Below are 25,657 nucleotides of genomic sequence, written 5' to 3' on the forward strand. Positions count from 1 at the left end.
TGAAAATCGCAATTTCTTTTGCCTAACATCCTCTGCAAATCGCGTTTTTTTTTTACACTCCATTTTCGCATCTTCAACCTGCGCGTTTTTGGGGTGAAAATCTGCATGTTTCTGTATCAAATCTGCATGCTCGTAGCCGTCTCAGTCTGTCATCGGGCTCTGGGAAGCAGATTCGACCATTTTTTATCAAGAAATCTAAAGTTTTTTCAAGCTTTTTTCAGCTAGGGCCTTTTTTTTCCGAAACCCTAATTTTTGGGGTCGAAAAAATATTTTGTTTGCAAATTCTTAGTGGGTTTTTCGAGAGCTCAACTGGGTTGTCGTCCGTTTTTTCTGGGTGCCTCAATTTTTGTGCCTTGATTTTCGAGCCAGCGAATTCAAAAAACGACAGCAGATTCTTTCTGGGTTTTTCGAGCTCTTTTGGGTCATTCTCTGATTCTTCTGGGTCTTCCATATTTTTGCCTCGAAGAACGTGCCTTCACAGATTTTCACTGTTTTTCATTGAAAAACGTGCTATGGCATCTCTAACAAATATTCTGCTCGAGCATAATTCCAAATTCAATGGTCGCAATTATGGAACCTGGAAGCAGCGCATCATCGCAATCTTCGAATATCGTAACGCCGATCAACTTGTTCTGGGTGTTAAGCAGCGTCCGACTTCTCCGGGTCCTAATCAAGATACATGGGATCTGAACAATCGAGAGGCAATAATGCTTCTCAAACTCTCCGTAGCTGATGACCAGCTTTCTCAGATTCCATCCGGCAAGACAGCGGCCGAAATCTGGACACATCTCAAAGGTCTTCATGAGACTTCCAACAAGAGCAGAGCCTTCTTTTTGAAAAACACTCTGTTTTCTATTGTCATGGATGAGCGCACCTCGCTCCAGGCACACCTGAATCGGATTCAGGAAATCCGTGATCAGTTACTTGCCATCGGTCGCAAGATGGAGGAAGAGGATATTGTGGTAATCACTCTTTGGAGTTTACCAAATTCCTATGAGCATTTTATCGAGACTCTCAACATCACATCTACTGGTGTTGATCTAAAGTTCACTAATCTCTGCACCCTACTACTTCAGCAAGATCGGTGGAAACAACAGTTCGGTAGTAGCTCCAGTTCCACCTCCACTGAGCAAGCCTTTGCTGCGAAATCCTTTCAGAAGGATAAGGGCAAGTTTCAGCAACCATCTCAGCAGAAGTCTTCTGCTCTAGCATCCGATGGTACCAAAAAGAAGAACATTCAATGCAACTATTGCCACAAGTATGGTCACATGAAGGTTGCATGTCGGAAACGCTTAGCTGCCCAGTCTAAGCAATCAGTTTCGCAACCCAAAGCGAACAGTGCAGAGCACACTGAGCAGGCGGAATCTGCCTTTTACGCCTTCATGGCTAAAAGACCCGCAGATCATGTGCAGTCATCTGCCTGGTACATTGATTCAGGTGCCTCTCGACATTTCACTCACCGCAGAGACTGGTTTACTGACTACCAACCTTATTCAGATTCTGTTATCTTTGGTGGTGGAGAAGAGTACACGGTTGTTGGTAAAGGCAACATTCAAATTCAGCCTGTTGGGAGGAAGCTCATATTCCTTGATGTGTACTACGTTCCAGGGATGGAACTAAATCTACTCTCGATCAGTCAGTTGCTGCGACATTCTCCACACTTGGCAGTCACCTTCAGTTCACATCAGTGCACCATCACTGATCAGGTGACTAAGTCTACTGTTGCAGTTGGTCTTGAGGATCATGGTCTTTTCAGACTTACTGATTCTGGTGATTCTCAGGACTTAGCTATGGCTGCTCGGCGATCTTCCATCAGCACACTTTGGCATCAGCGATATGGGCACTTAAATGTGCATTATCTCTCACAACTTGCTCGGGATGAGCTTGTTCTTGGTTTGCCAGAGATTCAAACCCAACACCTTGGAGTTTGTGACGCATGTCAGGCTGCGAAGCAACATCGCACACCTTTCCCCAGTGGCGATTCCTGGCGAGCTTCTCAAGTACTTCAACTTGTTCATGCTGATATCTACGACCCTATGGCCACTTCTTCTGTTCTTGGGTACAGGTATTTTCTGTTGTTTGTAGATGATTTCAGTAGAAAAATGTGGGTGTATTTCCTTAAAAAGAAATCCGATGCATTTACTGTATTTCAGAAGTTTAAACCCTTAGTTGAAAAAGAGTCTAAGAAATCTATTATTACTCTTAGATCAGACAATGGGGGGGAATTTTGTTCTAATGTTTTCTCCAGCTTCTTGGATACACATGGCATCCAACGCCAGTTCACCACACCCCACACGCCACAACAGAACAGTGTAGTTGAACGTCGGAACAGGACAATCACCGAGATGGCTCGTTCCATGCTCGAACACAGACATGTTCCGAAGCGTTTTTGGGCAGAAGCAGTTAACACTGCAGTTTATCTGTTGAACCGGTCACCCACAGTGGCGGTCAAAGGTAAAACTCCGGAAGAGGCTTGGTCAGGTCGCAAGCCCAGAATCAGTCACCTGAAGGTTTTTGGCTCTCTTGCTTTTGTTTGGATCCCTGATGCTTCACGCACCAAGTTGGATGCCAAGAGTCAAAAACTGATGCTTGTTGGATATAGCAGTCTTCACAAAGCCTACCGCCTTATTGATGTTGAGACATCTCGTCTCATATACAGCCGCGATGTAGTCTTTGATGAGCAGCGAGGACCATTCATGCCTGTTTCTCCTGTTCTTGATCCAGCAGACCAGCCTATGCAGGTTCATGATTTGGGAGTTTGGCTTCCATTAGGTCCATCTGATGGGAGGGCTCCAGTAGCTCCTCTAGCTCCAGTCCTGCTAGTGATACCTGTACAGACACTTCCGGCTTCTCCTGCAGGATCACCTCGTTTTGAAGATGCTTCACTTGAGTTTGATCCAGATTCTTCTGATCAGGATCCTGCTGATCAAGCATCTACTAGTACTACTGTTGATCATTCTCCTCTCCGGCCTAAGTGGTGGGCTAAGACACTTGCTGATCTTCATGATGATGAGCTCATTGATGGGAGAACTGCTCCGAAAAAGAGCAAAACTACAGATTCTGTTAACTTTGCTCTTATGGCCAACATTCATAGTGTGTTTGAACCTCAAACATATACCGAGGCTAAAGGAATTCCAGAGTGGGAACAGGCCATGCAATCTGAACACCAGAGCCTGCTGAAGAACAACACTTGGGTCCTTTCTGATCTTCCCCCAGGGAAAAAACCCATTAGCTGCAAATGGGTCTACAAAATCAAATACAAATCAGATGGTACTTTGGATAAGTACAAAGCTCGTTTAGTGGGAAAGGGCTTTTCTCAGCATCAAGGCATTGATTATGAGGAGACCTTTGCTCCTACTGCAAAGATGAGCACCATCAGATTAGTCCTAGCCATGGCAGCACAGTTTGGCTGGAAGGTCCATCAGATGGACGTAAAGAGTGCTTTCCTGAATGGTGATCTCCATGAAGAGGTCTACATGACGCAGCCTCCTGGTTTCAAGGTTGCTGGTAAAGACCATCAGGTTCTCAGATTGGTAAAAGCTCTCTATGGTTTGAAGCAGGCCCCTCGGGCATGGTACATCAAGATTGATACGTACCTCAGTGATCAAGGCTTGAAGAGGAGTTCTTCAGACTCAAATCTGTACATCAAGACTACTGACAGTGACATCATCCTTCTAGTTATCTATGTGGATGATCTGATCATCACTGGCAGTTCGGCATCGTTGATTCAGGGAATCAAACAACACTTATGCCAGTCTTTTGATATGACTGACCTTGGGCTCATGCATTATTGCTTAGGTGTTGAAGTTTGGCAACAGTCTTCTGGTATATTCATCTCTCAGTCCAAATATGCTAGGGCCTTGTTAGACAAATTCCAAATGCAGGATTGCAAACCTGCATCTACACCTATGGAGAAAGGTCTCAAGTTATCAGCCAAGTCTGATTCTCCTTCCGTTGATGATAATACGTATAGGCAACTAGTAGGCAGCCTCATCTACCTATCTGCTACTAGGCCTGATATCAGCTTCGCAGTCAACTATATTTCATGCTTTATGACAGCTCCCAAGGCTGATCATTGGATGGCAGCAAAGCGTGTGCTTCGTTATGTGAAGGGCACTTCTGATTATGGACTTCTGTATTCTCGGAGTTCTAATCCTAAACTCAGTGGGTTCACAGATTCAGATTGGGCAGACTCTGTTGATGATAAAAAGCCAACATCTGGATATGTGTTCAGTTTGGGATCCGGTGCAATCACATGGACCAGCAAGAAGCAGCAGGCAGTTTCTCTCTCTTCTACAGAGGCTGAATACAGAGGGACTGTTAAGGCAGGATGTGAAGTTGCCTGGCTTCGTCGGATGCTTGGGGATATGCAGATGTCACCAGCAGTACCGACTACTCTGTTTGTTGATAACGAAGGCGTTATCAAGTTAGCACAGAATCCAATCTTCCATGAACGAACCAAGCATGTGGATGTTTATTGTCATTACATACGACAGCTGGTTGAAGATGGGACTATAGATCTGTAGTATGTTCCTACCACAGATCAAACTGCAGACATTCTCACCAAGCCTCTTGGTCCTGATAAGTTTGTCAAATTCAGAGGACAGCTTGGTGTGTTAGATAGATTAACCATAAAGGGAGGGTATTACAATAATAGATAAGACGTCTATTATTAGTTAATGGTTATCTTGTAAATATCTTTAGCTTTAGTTTGCTTTCGTTTTTTGCTTTCTCTGGAATAGAATGTTTCTATTCTTTACGATCGTTTCCTAAGGAAACATCATCTCATTCTTTTGTATAAATTGACCTCTCGGTCTCTGTTAATAACAAGCAAGTATTTACCAATTACCTCGTAATACCTAGATGAGTTACCATTCTTAGACGATGACTTGCTCCTCTTCTTCTTAGAAGTTTTGTCTTCACTTTCAAGATTCGTTGCTCTATCATATGCCTTAGCATATGACATCGACGCTACTATCTTCATTTTTTCTAAGAGAAGGCTTCAATCCCTCCACAAACCATCTCTTTTTCAATCTATCAATCAATTGGTTCTCCATCTTTTTGAGTAGTTCCTTCAGCTTCTTGTTGTAAGATCTTATAGTTTCCTTCTCCCTGCTTAGTATTGTATTTCAGCAACTATTTCATTACCATACTAAAGTAAGTAGAATCCCACCTGAAATTCCTTAGGTTATCCCAAGTACTTATTTTCGTTTTATACATATCGAAGTACCAATCGACAACAACCCCGCAAATGATCACTGGAAACTATGGGACCTATTCATCTTTGTCAATTACTCCATTCGCCGACCAAATTGTTTCACGTGTACAGCACTATCTGACAAGGTCCTCTTTCCTGTTGCTAGTAACTTTTGGTAGTTTTTGTTTTCGTGTCATCATAGCTATTTTGGTTACCAATTGTGTTGGTATCCCCAAGCTTGGTGTCCCTGAACTAGAAGTATTTAAGTCTGGCAGACTACTTTGATTCATGCGTCCCTATGTCCCTCTGATACTCGTAGTTGCACCAATATTCCTCACACCTCTCCCCTCGGCCTCTTCTCCCTTCTTCCTTCGAGTTTCCCTCCCTTTTGTTCATGTGGTGAGAGTTATGTTCTTGAACCAACTTCTCATTTCCTCGATGAAATCTTCCTCTCTATTCTCTTCACAATGGTCCTCCCTACCAAACTCTTCTCGGTGTTTGTCACATAAAGCCTCGCCTTCACTAACCACCTTTTTCGGTAGTCCCTTCGCAAGTCTCCTCAACCTTCGCCTTCATTTTGCTTGTTGGTTGTAATAATAGTGTTTTATGGATAGCCTTCCACCCGTCTACGTATTCTTTTCAATTTTTATCTTTGTTTAACTAGTTTGGAATTAATTGACTCTTTGAGTAAGCAAAAGGAAACAAAACATGATATAATCAAGAACACTTTACTAATTCATTATTTGTGTACAATGTGTGTCACCACACGGACATAATCGTAACACTCTCGTGTTCTCTTTTGTTTGTATTCCCCTCAGGGAGTTTAGATCATGTTTCGCTTTCGATAGGTTTCATCTCTTCCTTCTTCCTCCCTTCGGCAATGGTAGTTGCCTTTGGTTCTCCTGGTTGACCTCCTCTCAACGGTTCTAAAAGGCAAGGAATGTTTGTGCCAACAATCAAGGGAGATAAAGTATCAATTGATCCACTGTCGAACTCACTCTGAGGACACTCCACACGATACTCTCTGGTACTTCTCACATGGCTTCCCTCCTCACATGAATTTCGATGGATGCCTATAGTAACGCGACAAAGTCCAATGCCGCCACCCATTTGCCTTCAAATAGTTTTGAGTTTTCCTCTTCTTTCTCTTGGCAGCTACTTCCACCGCAGTCTATCAGCTTCCCCATTATTTTCCATTCGCCATCCACATTCCGTAACTTTGCGAGGTCGTAGAGGCAATGACGCCAAATTTTTACTGCTACAGATAAAGTGAATCAATGCATACTGCAAATAGAAGAATTGTAACAGATACAAATAAATGCAATGTAATATCAAAGAACTGCCACTTCTTCAATTTAAGCTAGTCAAGTTTGCATCCAATTATTACTCCATAACAGTGATAAGAATAACGATGATACACCAATGATGCCCTCTTTCATCTAAAAGAGTGTACATATAAACCCCGAGGGGCCACGAGGTGAATTGTCACAACAATAACTACCTACCCCTCAGGTATACTAATGACCAACAAACATAGTTAGCACTTAATAACATATTAGATGACAAAATATCATTATTCCCGACAACAACCATCAAATTTGTGTTTGAAAACCTATCTAGGACCTTTCAAAGATCATAAACAAGAATATATGTGGGCATAGTTCACTTAGCCCACAAGAGGATAAAACATCCAACCAAGATCAAATCCATCTCTTAGAGCAACCAATCTGTAAGAGGCACAAAAATCTAACCATGATTGGATCCATCGCTTGGAGTAACCAATCCACAAGAGGCAGAAATGCCCAACCAAGACCAAATCCATCTCTTGAATAAACTAGTCCACATGAGGCAAGAAGTCCAACTAGGACCAAATCCATCTCTTGGAGCAATTAATCCATAAGAGGCAAGAACGTCCAACTAGGACCAAGTCCATCTTTTGGACTAACCAATCCATAAGAGGCAGGAAAGTCCAACCAAGACCAGATCCATCTCTTGGAGGAATTGATCCACAAGAGGCAAGAACATTCAACCAAGACCAAATCCATCTATTTGAGCAACAAAACCATAATAGATAGGAATGTCCAAATAGGACCAAATCCATCCCTTGGGGTAACCAATTCATCATTTCACCTTTGTCTCATCCCATCCCTCTTGGCCTCATGTGGTCGGTGTCATTCATGGGGAGGGGTACCTAGTAAGGTATCCTATTATCATTACCCTCAACTTTTGCCACTTCTTCTTTGTTCCAATGATGGAACATCCATATGCATTGGTATTCCATGCTAGAGGTCATGAGGAGTATTCACAACTAGATGCCCAAAAAGCTCATCCTTCCTAAGCCCAAAGGCAGTCCCTTTTATCCCCCTTTGGCCCCACGGCACTCCCTAGGCATATACCACGAGCTGGCATGCTTAGAGGGTGAACCCATCGCCATTCCCCTGCTTGTAGTCCCCCATTTCCTCTACCATGGAAGATCTTAAGAGTCAATCAGGACATACGAAGAATTCAATCTTAATTTCTTCCATGTATCTGCTCTCTATTCCCTCAAGTTCTCAGAAACGATGCTTTGATACCACTTGTAATATCCCTTTTTCAGGATTTACCTTAATTCAGTTCTTGATTTACTGCAGTAGCTCTCCTTTGGACTCCCTTGTCAAAGATGAATAAGTAACAAAGGCTTCTTCCTATCTTTAACTTGTACACAATGTGTGTACTGAAAATGATTTGTAGCTGTACATTTCAGTTCTTTAACATATAGTATTATTGTTCATAGACAGTAGGGAACTCAATCGATGCAAACGTCTGCTACCTTTAAATAACAGAGACTCTAGTGTCAAAGGATAGTTCTGCTACAAATCTCTGATCTGAATTCAACCAGATAGATTCAATATTGATCTCACAATATTAAATGATGAGGTCAACTGGCTTTTGACCAGCAGAGTATAAGTCGGTCTTCTATAAATTCAAAGTTTCTGATATAAGTAATAAAAATGGCATAATGGATGATCCAAAAATGTGCAAAATTCTGATATAATTCAGAATCGATCCTTGGGGGTTTGGATTTGGAAGCATCATGAACGATCCAATCTTTTATGATAAAGAGAGTTCCCTTAGATATTATTATCACTGTATCTGATATGTTTTCCTCCTGCTTAGGCAATGTCTTGGAATAATGCTGTTTTGATAATGTACTCATGCGATCTTATTACTTGCCAATGGTAGATTACTTCTACATTTCTTGTCTTCTATAAAACTCTAAGACAGCTTAGTCAGCAATGTATGTAAAACAATCTGCATTCATGCCTTTGGAGGATTGAATGGCCTTTCTGTAATATGTCACAGGGAGTTGTACTGGACCAACATGTCTTTTGCCATTCACACCACATCCATGTAACTAATCATTTGGTTAACTAACTACTGTTCTTCTCCTTGGGAGGCAGTTATGCAAGGTTGCGCACCATTACCAACACGTAAGTGTAAGCATCGACATATCTATAGTATGTGTTTGTTTTAAACTGATAAATTGCTGCCTTCTTCAAGAGTATGCATCAATGCTCTTCAAGAGATGTAATAATAGGTTTTCTGCTCCATGAATGCATTCTACAGAAAATGTAACATCTTATAAATAAGATGTTTTCTGAGAATGACATCTCCTTCTCAATATATGCTTGTACTTGGATGATAGAACTGCCTGCTCTCCTGCCTTTCTTATGAATCCATGCCCCCTTTCTCATTCAATGCCTTAGGTATAATTTAACCCTCAGCTTGGAAATGGAAAGACACATCACCTTCTACGTTTATGTCTCTTTGGAGAGTGGTGCCTGTTCGTTGTGTTATTATTTCTTAACAAGTCACTACTTGTAACTAATGTTTTTAATATGTTACTGCTCCTTAACAAATGATTGCTCTTAATAGGATCGCTGAGTTATTATCAGATCAATGTTTCATTTTCTGGCCATTATTGAGTTTATAAAGACTACTGTTATTCTTATCCGCAATTTCTGATTATATTCATAAGTGCTTTAATAAATCAATTATCTCCAGAGTTTGCTGCTTCTTTTCTGAGTCATACCAGTCTATCGAATATTGCATAGTATACTGGCCTCTCTAATGACATGCTTCTGCTATTGGATTTCTTCTGTTTTAGCATATTAATTTCAAAAAAATCATATAGTCTTGCAAGTAAAACGGTTTTCCCACAGTAGATAGCTATCTGGAAATCCTCATGTAAAATTGATGCCTAAAGCCTCAGACAATGACAGAATGTCGCAATCTACAAGAAGAGTTGCTGTTAAAAATGAAGGGATTTGCATAAATGAGGAACTTTCTTTTATGACAGCATTATGAATGATAGTAACGTGATTAAGGAGGAACTTGGGAAGCAACAACGTGATTTGATTTCCACTGCGGTAGAAGAGGAAGAAGCAATTGACAAAGAATGCACTAGGACAGGCAGTGGTACAAGGCAAAATAGTAGATAAGTGGCACAAAAGTTTTTTTTTAAGGACAAACAAGAGGAATAAATGGATGAAAGGGCAAGATGAAATTCTTTGCAAAACAAATGAGTGACGTTTAGAAAGTTGGTAGGCAGCTCAAGAGAGCTCAAAAGAGACAAAACATGATGAACTTCAAAGGGTAAAAACAGGCAAGATATAAAAGGCAAAGTTGAATTGGCTGATAGTGGTTGTGAAGCAACAATGGCAGAAGTGAAGATCGAAGAAGCAAAACCACAGACTAGAGTTCAACAAAAAAGGGTAAACAACCTAATCAGAAGGATGAAGATCTTAGGGATCAAACAAAATATACATAAGTGATGTATGACGCAAAAGATCATTTGTTATTGTAAAGGGATACTGATGGAAACAATAAAAGTATAGAAATGTTTGTAAATGGCAAACAAAATGAAGTAGAAGAGATCAGCACAAGAAGGATAGGATGTGGAAAACAGAAGAGAATGAGAAGGGCCACTGGAGGTTTGTTGCAGCAGTGAAAGACAGCCCTACCAAGGTGGTGTTGTGGAGTTTTCACACCATCGCCCCATTGCAAATAGGGACCCCCTCTTTTTGCTTTAAAAAATAGGAGTTACTGTTTTAGGTGGTTTTAGAAGGCAACATTTCAAAGTCTCCAAGTCTGAGGGTGAGTTTGAGCAATTTTGGCTTGCTGGAAAGCAATATGTGTCCAAGGTTTGTATGAAGGTTTCGATATCCTTTTGAGGTACTTTCATGGCCTAATTCCTAGTGGAAGGGTAGAATATTAGTCTAAGCGAGAAAGGTTTACATGCTTGAGAGATAGGAGAAGGATTATGAACAAATTTAGAAAGTGGTGGAAATCCTCTGATTAAAGGATTTCCACAGTGAAAATCCTCAAACTCCAGGATTTCCGCCAACTATCATCTCTCCCCAAAACATTCAAGATTTCACTTTAAAACAAAGGAATGTGGTGCAACTTGATTGTGAGGAATCCCTAGCTTAAATTGATTGATGCAATGTTAAAATGATGAAGAGAAGGAAAAATGTAATTCTCCTAAGGATAATTGCTACAGTCATGTGTGGTGGAAATCCTCTTACCAGAGGATTCCCACCATGGAAATCCTCTAACCAAAGGATTCCCACCCTTCTCCTCATCAATTCAAAATTGATGCAAAATCATGCTAAGGCATATCAACTTGAAAATAAATGAAAGAATTAGCATAAGGGAATGAAATGGCATTCCACCACCCTCTAAGGCATTCAAATTCTGGCCTAAGGCATGGACTCAACATCATGAGTAAAAATAGGGCAAGAAATTGTAAAGGAAGGTTGAAATGGGATGAATTTTAAGGCAAAGATGTGCAAAATCATGTTTAGTGGAAATCCTCTCACTAGAGGATTCCCATTGCGGAAATTCTCTCTCCAAAGGATTCCCACCACATTAATCCTCTTGACTTGGAATTTCCCACTTTCCCTTTAGCCTTATTTTGCTCATGTGAAATAAAAGACAAATCAAATGGGTAGATCAAAGAGTTCTAGAAGAAAGGAATTCTAATGCTAAGTGATATTGGGATACCTTATTTGTCCTATTTGGTGGAAATCCTCTCTCAAGAAGATTCCCACCATGGAAATCCTTCCACCTTAGGATTTCCAGCCAAGAACCATTTCTTCCAAGCCTCTTGAAATACCCAAGACATTGATCATTTCAAGAAGATAGAAAGGCTTAATCTAAGTAAGAGAAATCAATTTTGTTCACTATTAATATGATTTTATTTTTTGATTTCTTTCGCCAACTTAATAAAGCCTTTTTTTTAATTTTGCAAGGCAAAAGATAGAGATGATGTCAAGTGTAACATCCTATTTTCCCGGGTCTAAATTAACAACTAACATACTCAAAGAAAATATAGTTATCACTTCGTTTCATAGGAAGACAATTATATCATTCTTGTTCATGCGAATAAGATTTACCGTTAAATTCAATTAGACAAAATTTCTTAACTGAAAACTTGAAACACCAACAAATGATATTACTACAAAAATTGAAAACCACATACCTCGGAAACTGAGATCGTAATCAAAACTAAGGATGCTTCTGCAACCACCCGGGTTAGTTCACGAATACCACTATAACAATATCACATGACGACCATCATCTAAAAACCGCTATCTCAAAATCAAATGATGATTACAATTAAATACCACTATATTTAAAATTAGGGCATCACATACCACTATATCAATTAGGGCATCATTTACCATCAATTCATTTAGGGCATCTGATACCCCTGTATCACTTAGGGCTTCTGATACTACTAAATCAATTAGGGCTTCTGATACCACTAGTTCAAATAGGGCTTCTGATACTGCTGTATCATTTAGGGTTCCAACTATTATTCAATCAATTTGGGCTTCAGATTCCTTTCCTTTCGATTTACTTAACTATGACAGTAACTAAGATTAGAAATATACTTATGTTTGATATTCATATAAATGAAAAACAATCCATGAATCTCTCTTTTGCATCTAGGTGGAACGATGAGACAACTCAATTAATCTTACCTTCTTGCATATTAATCATAAAAGTAAAGTTACCTGTTCTGATATAAACAATTGGATGCATATCTTATCTTTGTTCGATGCTAATCCGGCAACTTATGGAGAGGTGAAACATTGTCAGGGGCTTAACCACCCAACTTCGGACCACTTCTTATCCCCTCACAATCTCTAACGAGAAAGGCCCTCCCTACCTAGAATAGATAGGGGACATCTTGCCATCCACTGGGCTTCCTGGTATTTATCCACACCACAAGACTTGACGGCAGGAGTTACAACAACAGGATCAAGTATGAGCTATTAAATATTCATTATTCAAATCTGATTTCTTGATTTTGTTTACAAGTTAAATCTTCACACTCTTCACCATTCATTGGCCTCTCTGCCGGGTGAATTTCCTCGGTGTCAATATTTTCTAATTCCCTACATGGTAATATGTTAAAGCTTTGCAAACAATTGGATAGGTTCCAATATACATAATTATCTCAATTTCAAAGGCTGATTAATTGGTGTAAGCTCGGGATCATTTTAATGATTGAAATCATAACACATCAGATATTAGCAGGTAGCATAATGGATTATCTATACTAATTCAGTCTTAACCGACTGAGGAGAATATGTCGAATCAGATTAAGAAAGGAGAAATAAAATGATAGTTGGGAAATACATGTGCTTAGATATTGCTTTATACTACTCAATTGAATTCTCATGGTTAATCAATTTTAAATCAAGAACAAGATATCAGACTGCTGATAAAAGTTACTGTGGTCAGACTTTCTAATTTATTTCTCTGCTCAATAACATTCAACAACAGCAAAGTATTTAAGGGTAAACAATTCTACAAAGGTACAGATTTTTTTCTGAATAAAAGAATATAGAAGCCGACTGAAACAAGAGTCACATGACCTGATCTTCAAACTCGAATTTCTTCTTCCACCAGCCGGTATTCTTGGTCTCTGCTGTATATTGCCCTTGTTCCGATTTTCTACCATTATTGGACTTAGAAGAATTCAGATTATAGCGATAAGAAGGTTTAATATGAGGTTGTGGTTCTCAGGTTTTGGTAACAAATGTAGCAAATTTGGAAAGAAAGTAGGAATATCGCAGAAGGAAGAAGGGGGTGTCTCAAATCGATTCAACATTACATTTATTGGACAGCAGCATCAACAGTAAGACAGAACGCTGACTTAAGAAAAACAATAAATGAAAGAAACCAGACTGTATATACAAAGAAGGATGGTCTGATGTAACTCATGTGACCAGTTGCTATGAACTCTCTCTCCTACTGCAGCTGGGAATGATGTCCTCCCGTGTTGTTTCTTGCTCTAAACTTGTCCAAGAACAAGAATGCGAAGGCGGAATGCAGACTATGCGATTGATAAGGGTCAGAATCACTCTGTTTGCTCAAGCACGAATTCAAGTGTTTGGAATGGTGACCAAAAATTACAGTGGGAAGAAACAGAAGGGCAAGCTTATGAGGCCGATATAAATCTCAGAAACTCTTGACCTTGCTTAGACACATTAGCAGATGAATAGAAGGGTCACCGAAAAGCAAAGAAAAAAAGGAGGTTATATCAAATACGATCAAGGAGACTATTAAAAAGGTTGTTTTGGCTCTGCGGCTAAGCCATTTGAATGCCAATCAAATTGAATTTTCAAAAGAAAATAAAGTCGAAAAATTATACAATTCAAATTGTCAAAAATTAAATCGATTTTCATGTCAATTGTTATTGTTTAAAAGCAAAGAATATTAAATCAGAAAGAGTAGAGTTGGAGGGTTGTAATTTGAAAATTATTCAGATGTTATTTTAATTCGAACATTATTATAATCTTATATGTACATGAAACATCACTTTATTAATTATTAAATTATAATGGTGCCAAATCATTTTTATATTATATGCATGTTTATAAATATTTATTAAAATAATATGATGAAAGATAAATTAAAATCCTTGAGATACGTTTTATATTTTAACCTAATTATTTTATTTAAATTATTTGTTTATATAACTCATGTGGGTCCCACAAATGTATCCTGTTCCAAGTCACTAGGTTATCTACCCATCTGTCCAGTGATGGTGATGCTCCTGCCTAATTCTTTTCTAACAATGCTTCCACCCCTTCGACATGTTTTCTGCAAGGAAATTCTCCGCAATTAAATTATATGATTTAATCATAATTAACTTCTCAATTCCATGAATTCGTGATTAATGGTCAACTAACATGTTATCTTCACTTGAAATCATAACGACTAACTATCTTACCATTTCGTCAAATTATAACAAATTAAACTATCAACTGACTTCATGTGAACTTCAACAACTATATTTCAAATTAGGTCAAAAATTGGGATGTAACATCAAGGATGAGCTTGAGACTTCAAGCGGGGAACCAAGTAGATGCTAAAAGAAGATGACTCAAGCATGAGGACTCAAGTGAGAAGGAAAGATTCATTTCAAGCTATCAACCCACAAATTCAAATTGAAATCAAAAGGAAATTTAGGAAAGCACAGAAGATCTAGTTGTGTGAAGAGATATTCAAGGAGAATCAAGAAAGATCAAGTTCACAGGATCACGAAGATGCAAGTGATCAAAGTCAATTCCATGAGGAAATTTTAAAGTATGGAGAAAATCTCAAATGTTGAGAGATACTTTCTAACAATCAAGCAAGAAATATCTACAATTTTATCAAACACCTTCTACAAGCCAAGATTCCAAGCACGGGATAAGGATGATGATGTGGCAATTGCTTGTCTCCTCCAATTAAAAAATTTCAATTTCAAGCACAATTAATCACAACATGCCAAGTGTCTTATTTTCTCATTGGTTGGAAAAATCATTGTAATTTTCTTATTGGCCCATGAAGTGGTGCCTTCATGTAACTAGTTGTAAATTTTGCAACCCTAATTAGGGTTTGTGGGAAGAAATCTTGACCCTTGATCTTGACTCAATCTTGGCCCTAAATTGTAATGGAACTACTATAAAAGACCAAGGCCTTCTCATTTGTAATTCATTAGCTTAGAGATTGGATGTAGTAGAGAGCTAGGAGGTTAGAGTAGGCTAGCTAAGGGAAAGACTTGATGAAGTTGTTGCTATAATGCTTGTCAAAGTAAATAATAATTCACTATTGGTTCTTCATGGTGGATTACTTAGTATTGTTTTGTAGTATTGCATGGTTTCCTCAATCTTTCACTTGGAGTAGATTTATTTTCATTTGGAGTACTTTAGTTGAATGGAAGTTGTTGTGGATGTTTATTTGCTTGACTCAAACAAATCAAGGCCAGTAGCCTCTTGTTGACGGTAGGAGTGCCTTGTGTGGTAAGTCGATCATTGAATGCACTTAACTTCAATTGATGTTGAATCTTTAGTTTGCATCCATTTGATGGGATTGGAGAGGAGATATTGATTTGAAAACCATTTGGGTGTTCCTTAGAAGCTTGCACTAGCTGCATGGAGTCGTTGAGATTACATTGAGTAGAGTCCAAATCATCTATAATGCCTTGCATTGCAGTTAGGAGTAGAAATTAGCCAACTTAAGTTTGAGTTGAAGTCGAAAGGTTTGAAAATCAAAACTATATTTTCGTTGCACATTGCAAAGTCAAATCTATAATAGAATGAGTTGATATCCATTGAATGAATAATGCAAGTCCCTTTGTGATAATCAGCATATCACATCATAAAATTGAGTGAAGTCCACAATTAAAAAGGAATCTTGAAGTCATTTCATGATCTTACTTTACAAGCTTAGCATGAAAATGACCTTATATCAAGAGAGGATTGAGTATTTGGTATTCCTCCTTAAAACATTAAGTATTTGATTATGTAAGTTGTAGGGGGACAAAACTCACATCAACATAAACTGGCGCTAGAAGGAGGGCATGAACAAAGGTCATTGATGGAATTATCAATAGGAGTGAGCTTTCAAGTATATTTGAGATAGGAGATCTCTTTAAAAGAAAAAAGAAATAGAGTGAAAATTTGATCCAAAAAAATTAAAATTAAAAAAGAAAAGGTTTCTCGATGGATAGGTAGGTTGATGTTCTCCCAATTTGGTTTGAGTTAAACAAACAATTGCATCCATGTGATGACTCAGCTTGCAGCATCAAGGCACTGTAGGATACATGACACCACCGAGCTTGAAGAAATGCATTGTTTGATTTTTTTTCTTGAGGGTGGACTTGGCATTACGAGGAAGAATTTTATTTTCACAAGTATATGAGCCTATGGTGCTTGTCAATTCAGAAGCAAAGTTCCTTGAGTTCAAAGAAGCTATCAATAGGAAACCAAGAAGTGGATATGGAGGAAATACTTGGTGTAGTGTGCATAGCCTTTCACATTTGGAAGTTACTTGCTCGTCTTGTCAAGATACCATTGACTTGATCAAATTTCAAATGGGTTGGTATGAGGAGATATGTGGAGGGTGTCAGGGATTTCTTCCAGCTCCCAAGTTGGATGTCAAAGAGAGGTGGTAATAATCACTCAAGCTGGGAACTAAAGGTCAAAGAAAAAATCAGTTACATCAAGGAAGTATGGATGAGTATAATGACAGTGATAGTCAAGAGGAAAAACTTTAATGCATCACATCATATGAAGGTGTTGAAAAGAATATCAATGACACAATCAATTTCATCCAAGGAAGAGGAGAAATAGAAGACAAAGACCAATATCATGAAGAAATAGAAGATCACCACAAGTTTGAAGAAGTAGTCCTTGGCGAACTTTCCCTCATGCTATAAAGTTGAATTCTTGAGGATGACTTGAAAGAAATTTCACATAGCCTTGAAAAGGAAGGCAATGAGGTGGACAGGTTGAACGAAGAAATACAAAATATCTCATGCAAATCTAAATAAGAAAAACAGTTTGACAAAGCATTACAAGGAATCACCACGACCAATTTCTTTGGGGGGGTGCTAAACAAAATCATGAAAGAAGTTGATTCATTGCTAGACGCATTTAAAGACGATCAAGTTACTGCAAGTGGCATGGTTCACCATCAACTTTGACCTCCAAAGATCTTGCCACTTGATATTGAATTTGATGATGAATTAATGAAGATGTTGAATGATCTTCCTTTTAGTCACAAGGATGCTATGCTTGACAAGATTTTACATAGAGAATTGCAAGATGTTGCTAAAGAGAAATCTGCAAGAGAATCGCAAGATGCTGCTAAAGAGAAATTTGCAAGCAACGCCATGGGGGAAGACAATGAAGAACTATTTGGTTTGATGTCACAATTGGATATTGTATTTGAACAACTTAGGAAGATAATTGAATGAGACCTCATCAAGGAATCCTTGATTTTTGAGGATGCACTTAGCAATGCACACAAGGATGTGTGGTTCATGTTATACAAGGACAAGCTACCTAAAGCAGTATTGCAAGGGCTCGATCTCAAGAGTAACCTAGCCTTGACCACCCATGAGTTCGATGCAGACGCTGGAGAGGGAATCCACCACCAACTACAACCTCTTGAAGTTGTGGATGATCAACAAGAATTTTAACATGAATTACCATCGAGACATGTCAGACTCTTTCTTTCCTTGCTTTTGAAAATGAAAGTTATTATTTCCACATGAAAGTTATTATTTTGATTATGGAGGTTTAGGAAAAAAAACTTGCATTTGGATTAACCATGGACCACATGAATTGCCTCAACTATTGATCTTGCATGATAGTTTTTCTAAGTTTGAAAATGGGGTAATCAATTTTTTTCAAAGTACAAGGATAAAAATGCCAAACTAAGAACCCTTATCCAAGCCTTGCTACTCTTGAACATCTTGAGACCCACATCAAATCGAGTGTATATATTAGTTTGGTTTGTGTCATACCTTCAAGATTCTTGTACATAGAGTAGGGTTAGGGTAGGTTTCCTCTTTGTTGGTTAGAATAGTTGTTTCCTTGTGGAGCCCAGATGGTAATTTGCATTGGGTTAGTTGGCTTGAGATTTGTTTCAGTGGCCTGGTTAGTTACTTGGCATAATTTTCTTTAAAGCATCAATCTGTAGCTTTGCCTTGAGTCATTTGACTTGAGTAGTTTAGTAGTTGTTTCCTTTAGTTGTCTAACCTCCTTTAGTTGAATTGCCTACTTGGTTAGTTTATTTTAGAGGGATCCAAATTTGTGAGAAAGGTGAGGTGTCTGACAATACACACTAGTATTTCTCACAGTAGAATTGTTTGGTATATTTCCTTGATATCTCTCTGTAAGGGTTCCTTGAATTGGAGATTTTTTTTTTTGAATCAGTAAGAGGCCAGAGCCAAGATTAATTATTATGTGTTGTGATTAATTATTATTATTTATTAAGTGTGAGTAGATTCGAACCCAAGACCTCTTCGATAAGAGGCTCACAATTTACCATTGTGTTGTAGGCTCTTGCCTCCTTGAATTGGAGATTGGATTCCTAATGGATCTATATTTCAAAATGGATTTGGATTGAATTCATTTATTGGGTCTAAGGCATCCAAGTCTTTCGATTGCAACATTTTACTTACACTTTATTGCTCCAAGTTCTTCGAGAGTTCTTTAGGTGAAATTGGGATTAGTAAATCATACACCTACTTTAGCGCCATTGTGGTTTTCCAAACCCTCTAGGAGATTCATTGCTTGTAAGCCAAACAAAACAGTCAAAAAGAAAGGGAAAAAAGCAATATCAAAAGAAAGAAAAGGAAAAAAAGGGAGAAAAATGGAAAAAAATGAAAAATGATACGGTTTGGCTCTGGGTGTGTGAATAAATCTATTGGTGCTACTAAAGTCACTAAAGGTAGAGCAATATTCGTCGTTGACCATAGTGATAACCTCGTCAGGGCTATGGATGCCTGAGTGATGATGAGTTTCTATCCAATATGCTTTTGGAGTAAGGATATCAAAATACCAAAGTTCAATAGATCTAGGAGGTTTTCTAAGTTCTTGTCAAAGAATGAATACACTTGCGCACATGTGTGTAATCGAGGATAAAGGTGTTGAGAGCAATTCATAGTTTCTTCCATTTCGAGAACATTTCCTAGTTGTTTGGTAGGTCGAAGTGGACTCAATCAAAGGCTCTTGGTTCTACACAAGTTTTATCCTTAAACATTTCTTTGGGTGGGTGCTAGATGTTGTGGGGTTTTCACACCATTGGCTCGTTGCAAATGGGGACTCCCTCTTTTTTCTTTAGCGAGTAGGAATCGTTGTTTTAGGTGGTTTTAGTTGGCAACATTTTATATTCTCCAAGTCCGAGAGCGAGTTTGAGCAATTTTGGCTTGTTAGGACGAAGTATTTGTCTAGGGCTTGCGTGAGGGTTTTGATATCCTTTTGAGGTATTTTCATGGCCTAAGTCCTAGTGGAAGGGTTTTAGTCTAACTAAGAAAGGTTTACATGCTTGATATATAGAAGAAGGATTATGAACAAATTTGGAAAGTGGTGGAAATCCTCTGATTAAAGGATTTCCCCACTTGAAATCCTTAAACTCCAATATTTCCACCAGCTATCATCCCTCCCCAAAACTCTCAAGATTTCACTTTAAGACAAAGCGATGTAGTGCAACTTGGTTGTGAGGGATCTCTAGTAAGGCAACAAATTGATTGATGCAATGTTAAAACAATGAAGGGGAGGAAAAAGGGTAACTTTCCTAAGGATAATTGTCGTGGTCATGTGTGGTGGCTGTTGAAATCCTCTCTCAGGATTTCCACCCCTCTCCTCATCAACTGAAAATTGATGCAAAATCATGCTAAGGAATAGCAACTTGAAAATAAGTCAAAGATTTAGCATAAGGGCGCAAAATGGCATTCCACCACCCTCTAAGGCATTCAAAATCTGGCCTAAGGCATACGCTGAAAAATCATGAGTAAAAATAGAGCAAGAAATTGTCAAGGAAGGTTGAAATGGGATGAGTTTTAAGGTAGAGACATACAAAATCATGTTTGGTGGAAATTCTCTCACCAAAGGATTCCCACTATGGAAATCCTGTCTCCAAAGGATTCCCACCACATTAATCTTCTCAAACCAAATTTTCCCCCTTTTTTACTTTGTGCCAAAATTGACTCCAAGCAAGTGTTAAAGGTAAAGGACGTTGTGTTGAACAAGAATTGATGAGAAACGATGAAATTTTGGAAGGGTGGAAGGAAATGAAGTGCTAAGTAAATTTGGTGGAAATCCTCTAACCAGAGGATTCCCTTCATGTAAATCCTTTGAGCTCAGGATTTCCACCAATAGAATCCTCCAACTTCAAGAAATCTACCACTCTATTTTATAATTCTAAACAAGAGTTGAAGATGAGGGATGCCACATAGGGAGATATTTTATGATAAGAAGAGAAAAATTTGAAAAAATTGTGGAAAAAGGAAAACCCATATTTGGTGAAAATCCTCTAACTAGGGGATTCCACCATGGAAATCCTCCCTCCAAAGGATTCCCACTACAATAATCCTCCCGACTTGGAATTTCCCCCTTTCCCTTTAGCCTTATTTTCCTCATGTAAAATGAAAGACAAATCAAATGGGTAGATCAAAGAGTTGTAGAAGAAAGGAATTTAAATGCTAAGTAACTGAAATTGGGATGATTTTATTATCATATTTGGTGGAAATTGTAATGTCCCATTTTTTGATTTATTGTTTTTGGGAGGAATTAATTATAAAGTTATCAATTAAAAAATATATATATTATAAGGTAACTTTATAAATTAAATAAAGAAAAACTTCTAGAGGTTGTTGGAAGAAACAGAGAAAAATTAAAAAGGGAGGCCGACCTATCAAGGAAAAAAGAATAAATAGGCAGTGAGGGCTCATTGTCTATCATCGAGACTTATTATTGATTTTTTCTTATGTGCGTTGTGGAGCCTAGGGTTTCTGCAAATAGTCACAATTGGCCATTGGGAACGAAAACTCTCAATTGGTACGCAATTTTGAGGGTGTGAGAGATCATCTGAATTATTGCAACTGTGGGAAGGATATTTCAGTCCTTTCATTTGTGCTTAATTGTTGATTTGGAGTTTCCAGTGGAATTGCACTTTCACCATATCATCTACAGCATTCAGTCTCCACCATTTGATCAATCTAGGTTCTTCATTTCAATCTGTAGTTGCAACAAGTTCTCAATTGTATACAGCCGGTTAGGGTTTCTCTGTAATGTGCTATGTCATAATGTTTTGGTGCTCAAATTTGCCATATCATTTGTAAAACATTTGGTTTTTATTGAATGAATACATTGGCACTATTATTTCTTTTATTTCAGCAATAGACTTTAGCCGTGCATTAAATTTAGGGTTTGTTTAGTGGCCTATTGGTAAGGGTTTGTTTAGTGGCCTATTGGTACAGGTCATTACAGAAATCCTCTCTCTAGAGGATTCCCACCATGGAAATCCTCTCACCTTAGGATTTCCACCCAAGAACTTTTTGTTCCAAGCCTCTAGAAATACACAAGACATTGATCATTTCAAGAAGATAGAAAGGCTTAATTTGAATAAGAGAAATCCATTTTGTTCATGATTGATATGATTTTATTTGTAGATTTCTTTCATGAACTTAATGAAACCTTCTTTTTTGTTTTGCAAGGCGAAAGATGGAGATGATGTCAAGGATGAGCTTGAGACTTCAAGGGGGGGACCAAGTAAATGCTACAAAAAGATGGCTCAAGCCCAAGGACTCAAGGGAGAAAGAAAGAATCATGTCAAGTTATCAACCTACAAATTCAAATTGAAATCAAGAGGAAATTTAGGAAAGCACGTAAGATCTAGGAGGATATATATTCAAGGAGAATAAAAAAAGATCAAGTTCACGGGTTCACAACGATGCAAGTGATCCAAGTCAATTCCGTAAGGAAATTTCAAAGGATGGAGAAAGTCTCAAACATTGAGATACTTTCCAACAATCGAGCAAGAAAGATTTGCAATTTTAACAAACACCTTCTACAAGCCAAGACTCCAAGCAGGATAGAAATGATGATGTGGCAATTGTTTGTCTCCTCCAATTAGAAAATTCCAATTTCAAGCACAGTTAATCACAAAATGGAAAGTGTCCTATTTTCTCATTGGTTGGAAAAATCATTGTAATTTTCTTATTGGCCCATGAATTGGTGCCTTCATGTAATTGGTTGTAAATTTGGCAACCCTAATCAGGATTTGTGGGAACAAATCTCAACCCTTGATCTTGACTCGATCTTGGCCCTTCATTGTAATGGAACTACTTCAAAAGGCCAAGGCCTTCTCATTTGTAATTCATTAGCTTAGAGATAAGAGGTAGTATAGAGCCAGGAGAAAAGACATGAAGATCCAAGGCGGTTTGGTCGTGCAAAAGGTAGCAGAAAGAAGAAGAGACAGCAAGGAAGAGTGTCTAAGGTCAAATAGATGTCGGACAAAAAGTAGACCTTTGACAAAGGCAAAAGTAGAAATGGAAGATGTAGAGCAACAATTGAAACTGAAGTTGATTCTCTAGGTTTGGAAAGTAATTATGGATTGACAAGGAAAGTAGATCAGTTAGTGTATCGAATGTAGATTTAAAGGCTCTACAATGAGACAGAACAAATAAGAAACATTTGGAGGAGGTGCTCAGACTACAATGAACAAGATCCACATGGAGAATGACAAAGTTGGCCAAAACTTCATGGTGGAAGATAGGCTATGACCTAGCCAAGGCTAGATGAGATGAAACAAGAAGAGGAATATTCTTTAAAGGCACTTGTAGAGATTAGACATGGCAAGGTTCAGCACAGACCAAGCTCTGAAAAATGTAGTCCTTATTTCTAAGTTGTTAGACCTAAGGTTTTCGCTGCAAAAACATTCTTGGTCTATTGGTCCATACATTGTTTGGAGACTCCAACTCGGAGAGTACATGAAAAGCCCAAAAAATTGGATTTGGCAAAATCTCGGGAAATACTCAGCAAGTTGGATAGTATTAAAACATACAATTTCTTTTTAAAAAAATATTTTTGTAAATTTAAATTATAGATTAAGAAAAATGTACTAAATTAAAAACTGACATCTCAACAAAGAAAATGCATAGTTTTATGGCAAAAAAATGTGTGGAAAATGTGGTTTAACCAGCATTTTACTAGTGAAATAAATTTTATCCACATTTTTCTTGTGTAAAAAACCTCATGAGCTAAAAATTAAAATTGTAAAAACTTCCAAAGAAAAAACTAAAAGAGAGTATTCAACAACTCAGAGAGTACTTAAAGGGTTTGCAAACTATGGCTCTATAGGCAATCCTATACTAACCAAAATGATTTGTTCTTTTATTTGTTTTATTTGTAGAGCAGGTCATTTTTGTGCATTTGAAGATAGACCTTGTGCTTTCTCTTGTATGAATTGGAAAGGATCAGAAGTGCGATTGCATTAATGTAAAGAGATTTGGCAGTTGCATGCTTTGGGCACTCATTCGCAACAGGGTCTTATCAAATCTTGCTCACCATAATAATAATTTGAGATGTGCAATAATGACTAGATAATGTTCTATGCTCAATATCTGTATGGGATTTTACTGAGCTTAGATATGTTCGTTTCATCATTTGGAAGACACCAACAATCAAGTTTTCTTAGGAACACTTGCTTGCGATAGTATTTGAATTCAAGTTCTAAATCATTTCTTCTTGTCAGTCTACCCCGCATATAGAGACCACTGAATAACTGAATCCAAGCAATCATTGGTTCATGGTTGATTTTGGAATATCCCCAAGCAGCTGGACCAATCAAAAGGCAGATCATGATCAGTAATAAGAACGCTTAACATTCAGAGGTTGCATATCTGTTTTGATCCACCATGGTGGATAACTTAAATTTCTAAATGCAGGCCAAATTTAAAGGGTTGAACCCAATCCTTGGGATATTGTAACAGGTTTTATTTTGAACGAAGACATGTATACATGCACATCCCTAAGTGCATTATAAATCATCACTCGCACCCAGAAAGTCTGCAAGTTTTGCGATTCATTCAGAGATCATTCTGACCTATATTGGTTTGGCCTTGCTCATGAATTAGATTTAGAAATGTTTATCTCAGATCTTGGAATCAATCTTATTCTCTATGTTTTATTCTGTTTTTTGAGCATTTTAATTGTTATGTTGCTTGGTTGCACGACCCTTATGCGAATTCTTGAACCTTGACCTACGTCACTATACATCTTTGCATTCTGTGCAGTTTCTCTATTTTGCCTTATTTTGATATTATCAGTTGATAGTCACATAACTTGGTCATGACAAAAGGTCAGCAACATGCATAGTCAAGGGTGAATAAGAGGTTCATTAAAAACTTGGAGTGAATAAAAAACCTAAATTATAATGGTAGGAGAGCACAATGTGGAGTTGAACGTGCGTAAAATACTCATAAATACCCATTTTCAATAATCCACGGCCTCAATAACCTATATTTTTTTTAGTGGTCCACAACCTCACTTACCCATATATTTCAATGTTCTGTGAGATATCGTTTCTGTTACACTACACCTTACTGTGGTATGAGTTTTGAAATTGTGTCCCTCCTGAAGTATTAGATCATTTTACTTTAACAACACAACCCAGTGAAACACTATTTCCATATTAAAACAAATAAAGTATCTCAATGGCCCTACTATTTCAGTAGTTCAACTCCACGCCTCCAAGAATATACTTGGCAGCAAGGTTACAACAAACATAAATTATCAATAAGCTTTGACATTTGGTTTAGAAGACATAAAAAATTCATCTGCATCATCATCTATTATTATAGAGTGTACAATCCAGCTATTTGAAGAAACAAAGGATGTAGCACCCGTATAATCAAAATCAAATTTCGAATCACTGTTATTTCTAAGTGGACTTAAAAATAAGTATTACGAGTAGAGCATAAGATGGAACTTGCACCTGGCATCATAGGCTATAATGATTAACGTACTCAATATAGTTGAATAGCTCGGGTACATCAATATACATTTGTAGAAGAATGCCCAACAAATCCACTATAGTTTTTGATAAATGGAGTTGATCCAATGACTGGTATGGAATATCGGTCGATCGCACTCGAGCATAGCCCGTATCAGAGTAGGTAGATATGTAATGCTAATTTACTTACAATTTGAGTTTAAAATTTTGGAGGATAAATTTGTGTTTGAAAACTGAATCTCTGTTGAAGCACAGACATATCGTAGGGTTCCGTTGCATTTGAACTTTGGAATAGTCGTGGGCAGAAAAAGTGCAGGACAAAAAGTGGAAAAACAAAACATTCGCTTATAAAAAACTAATCTCCAGAGCAAATTTAATTGCCATTCAATTTGGGTTCACCTATAATTTAGGTCAAGAGAGTCCAAGGCTAGGGTCTCATAGAGGGACCTTAAAAATAGAGATTGGCACTTCGTAGTTATTAGGAATATTAAAGCTTTAATTTGTTTTAGTTTTAAAATTTTAGTTCTTAAATTTAAGCATCCTCAATGTCACTTGAAAATTTTCAATTTATAATGTTATTATTTTATTGCTATTATAATATTTTTTTAAAAA

At 37.8% G+C, this 25,657-nt stretch overlaps 1 protein-coding gene across 1 annotated transcript in view; it reads right to left on the bottom strand.

The window, feature by feature from the left end:
- LOC149533003 (Tetratricopeptide repeat (TPR)-like superfamily protein) overlaps positions 1-25,286 on the bottom strand; it is a 46,797-nt gene extending 21,511 nt beyond the window's left edge. The window contains exon 1 of the mRNA XM_089805434.1: positions 25,028-25,286. Coding sequence (XP_089661560.1) covers positions 25,028-25,037 — 10 coding nt within the window. The 5' untranslated portion in view covers positions 25,038-25,286. The remainder of the gene's footprint in view (positions 1-25,027) is intronic.
- Positions 25,287-25,657: the final 371 nt, after the last annotated feature.

The sequence above is a fragment of the Cupressus sempervirens genome, chromosome 10 (assembly GCF_028749045.1).
Source record: "Cupressus sempervirens isolate cs-2001-9-10 chromosome 10, ASM2874904v1, whole genome shotgun sequence".
Lineage (NCBI taxonomy): Eukaryota > Viridiplantae > Streptophyta > Pinopsida > Cupressales > Cupressaceae > Cupressus > Cupressus sempervirens.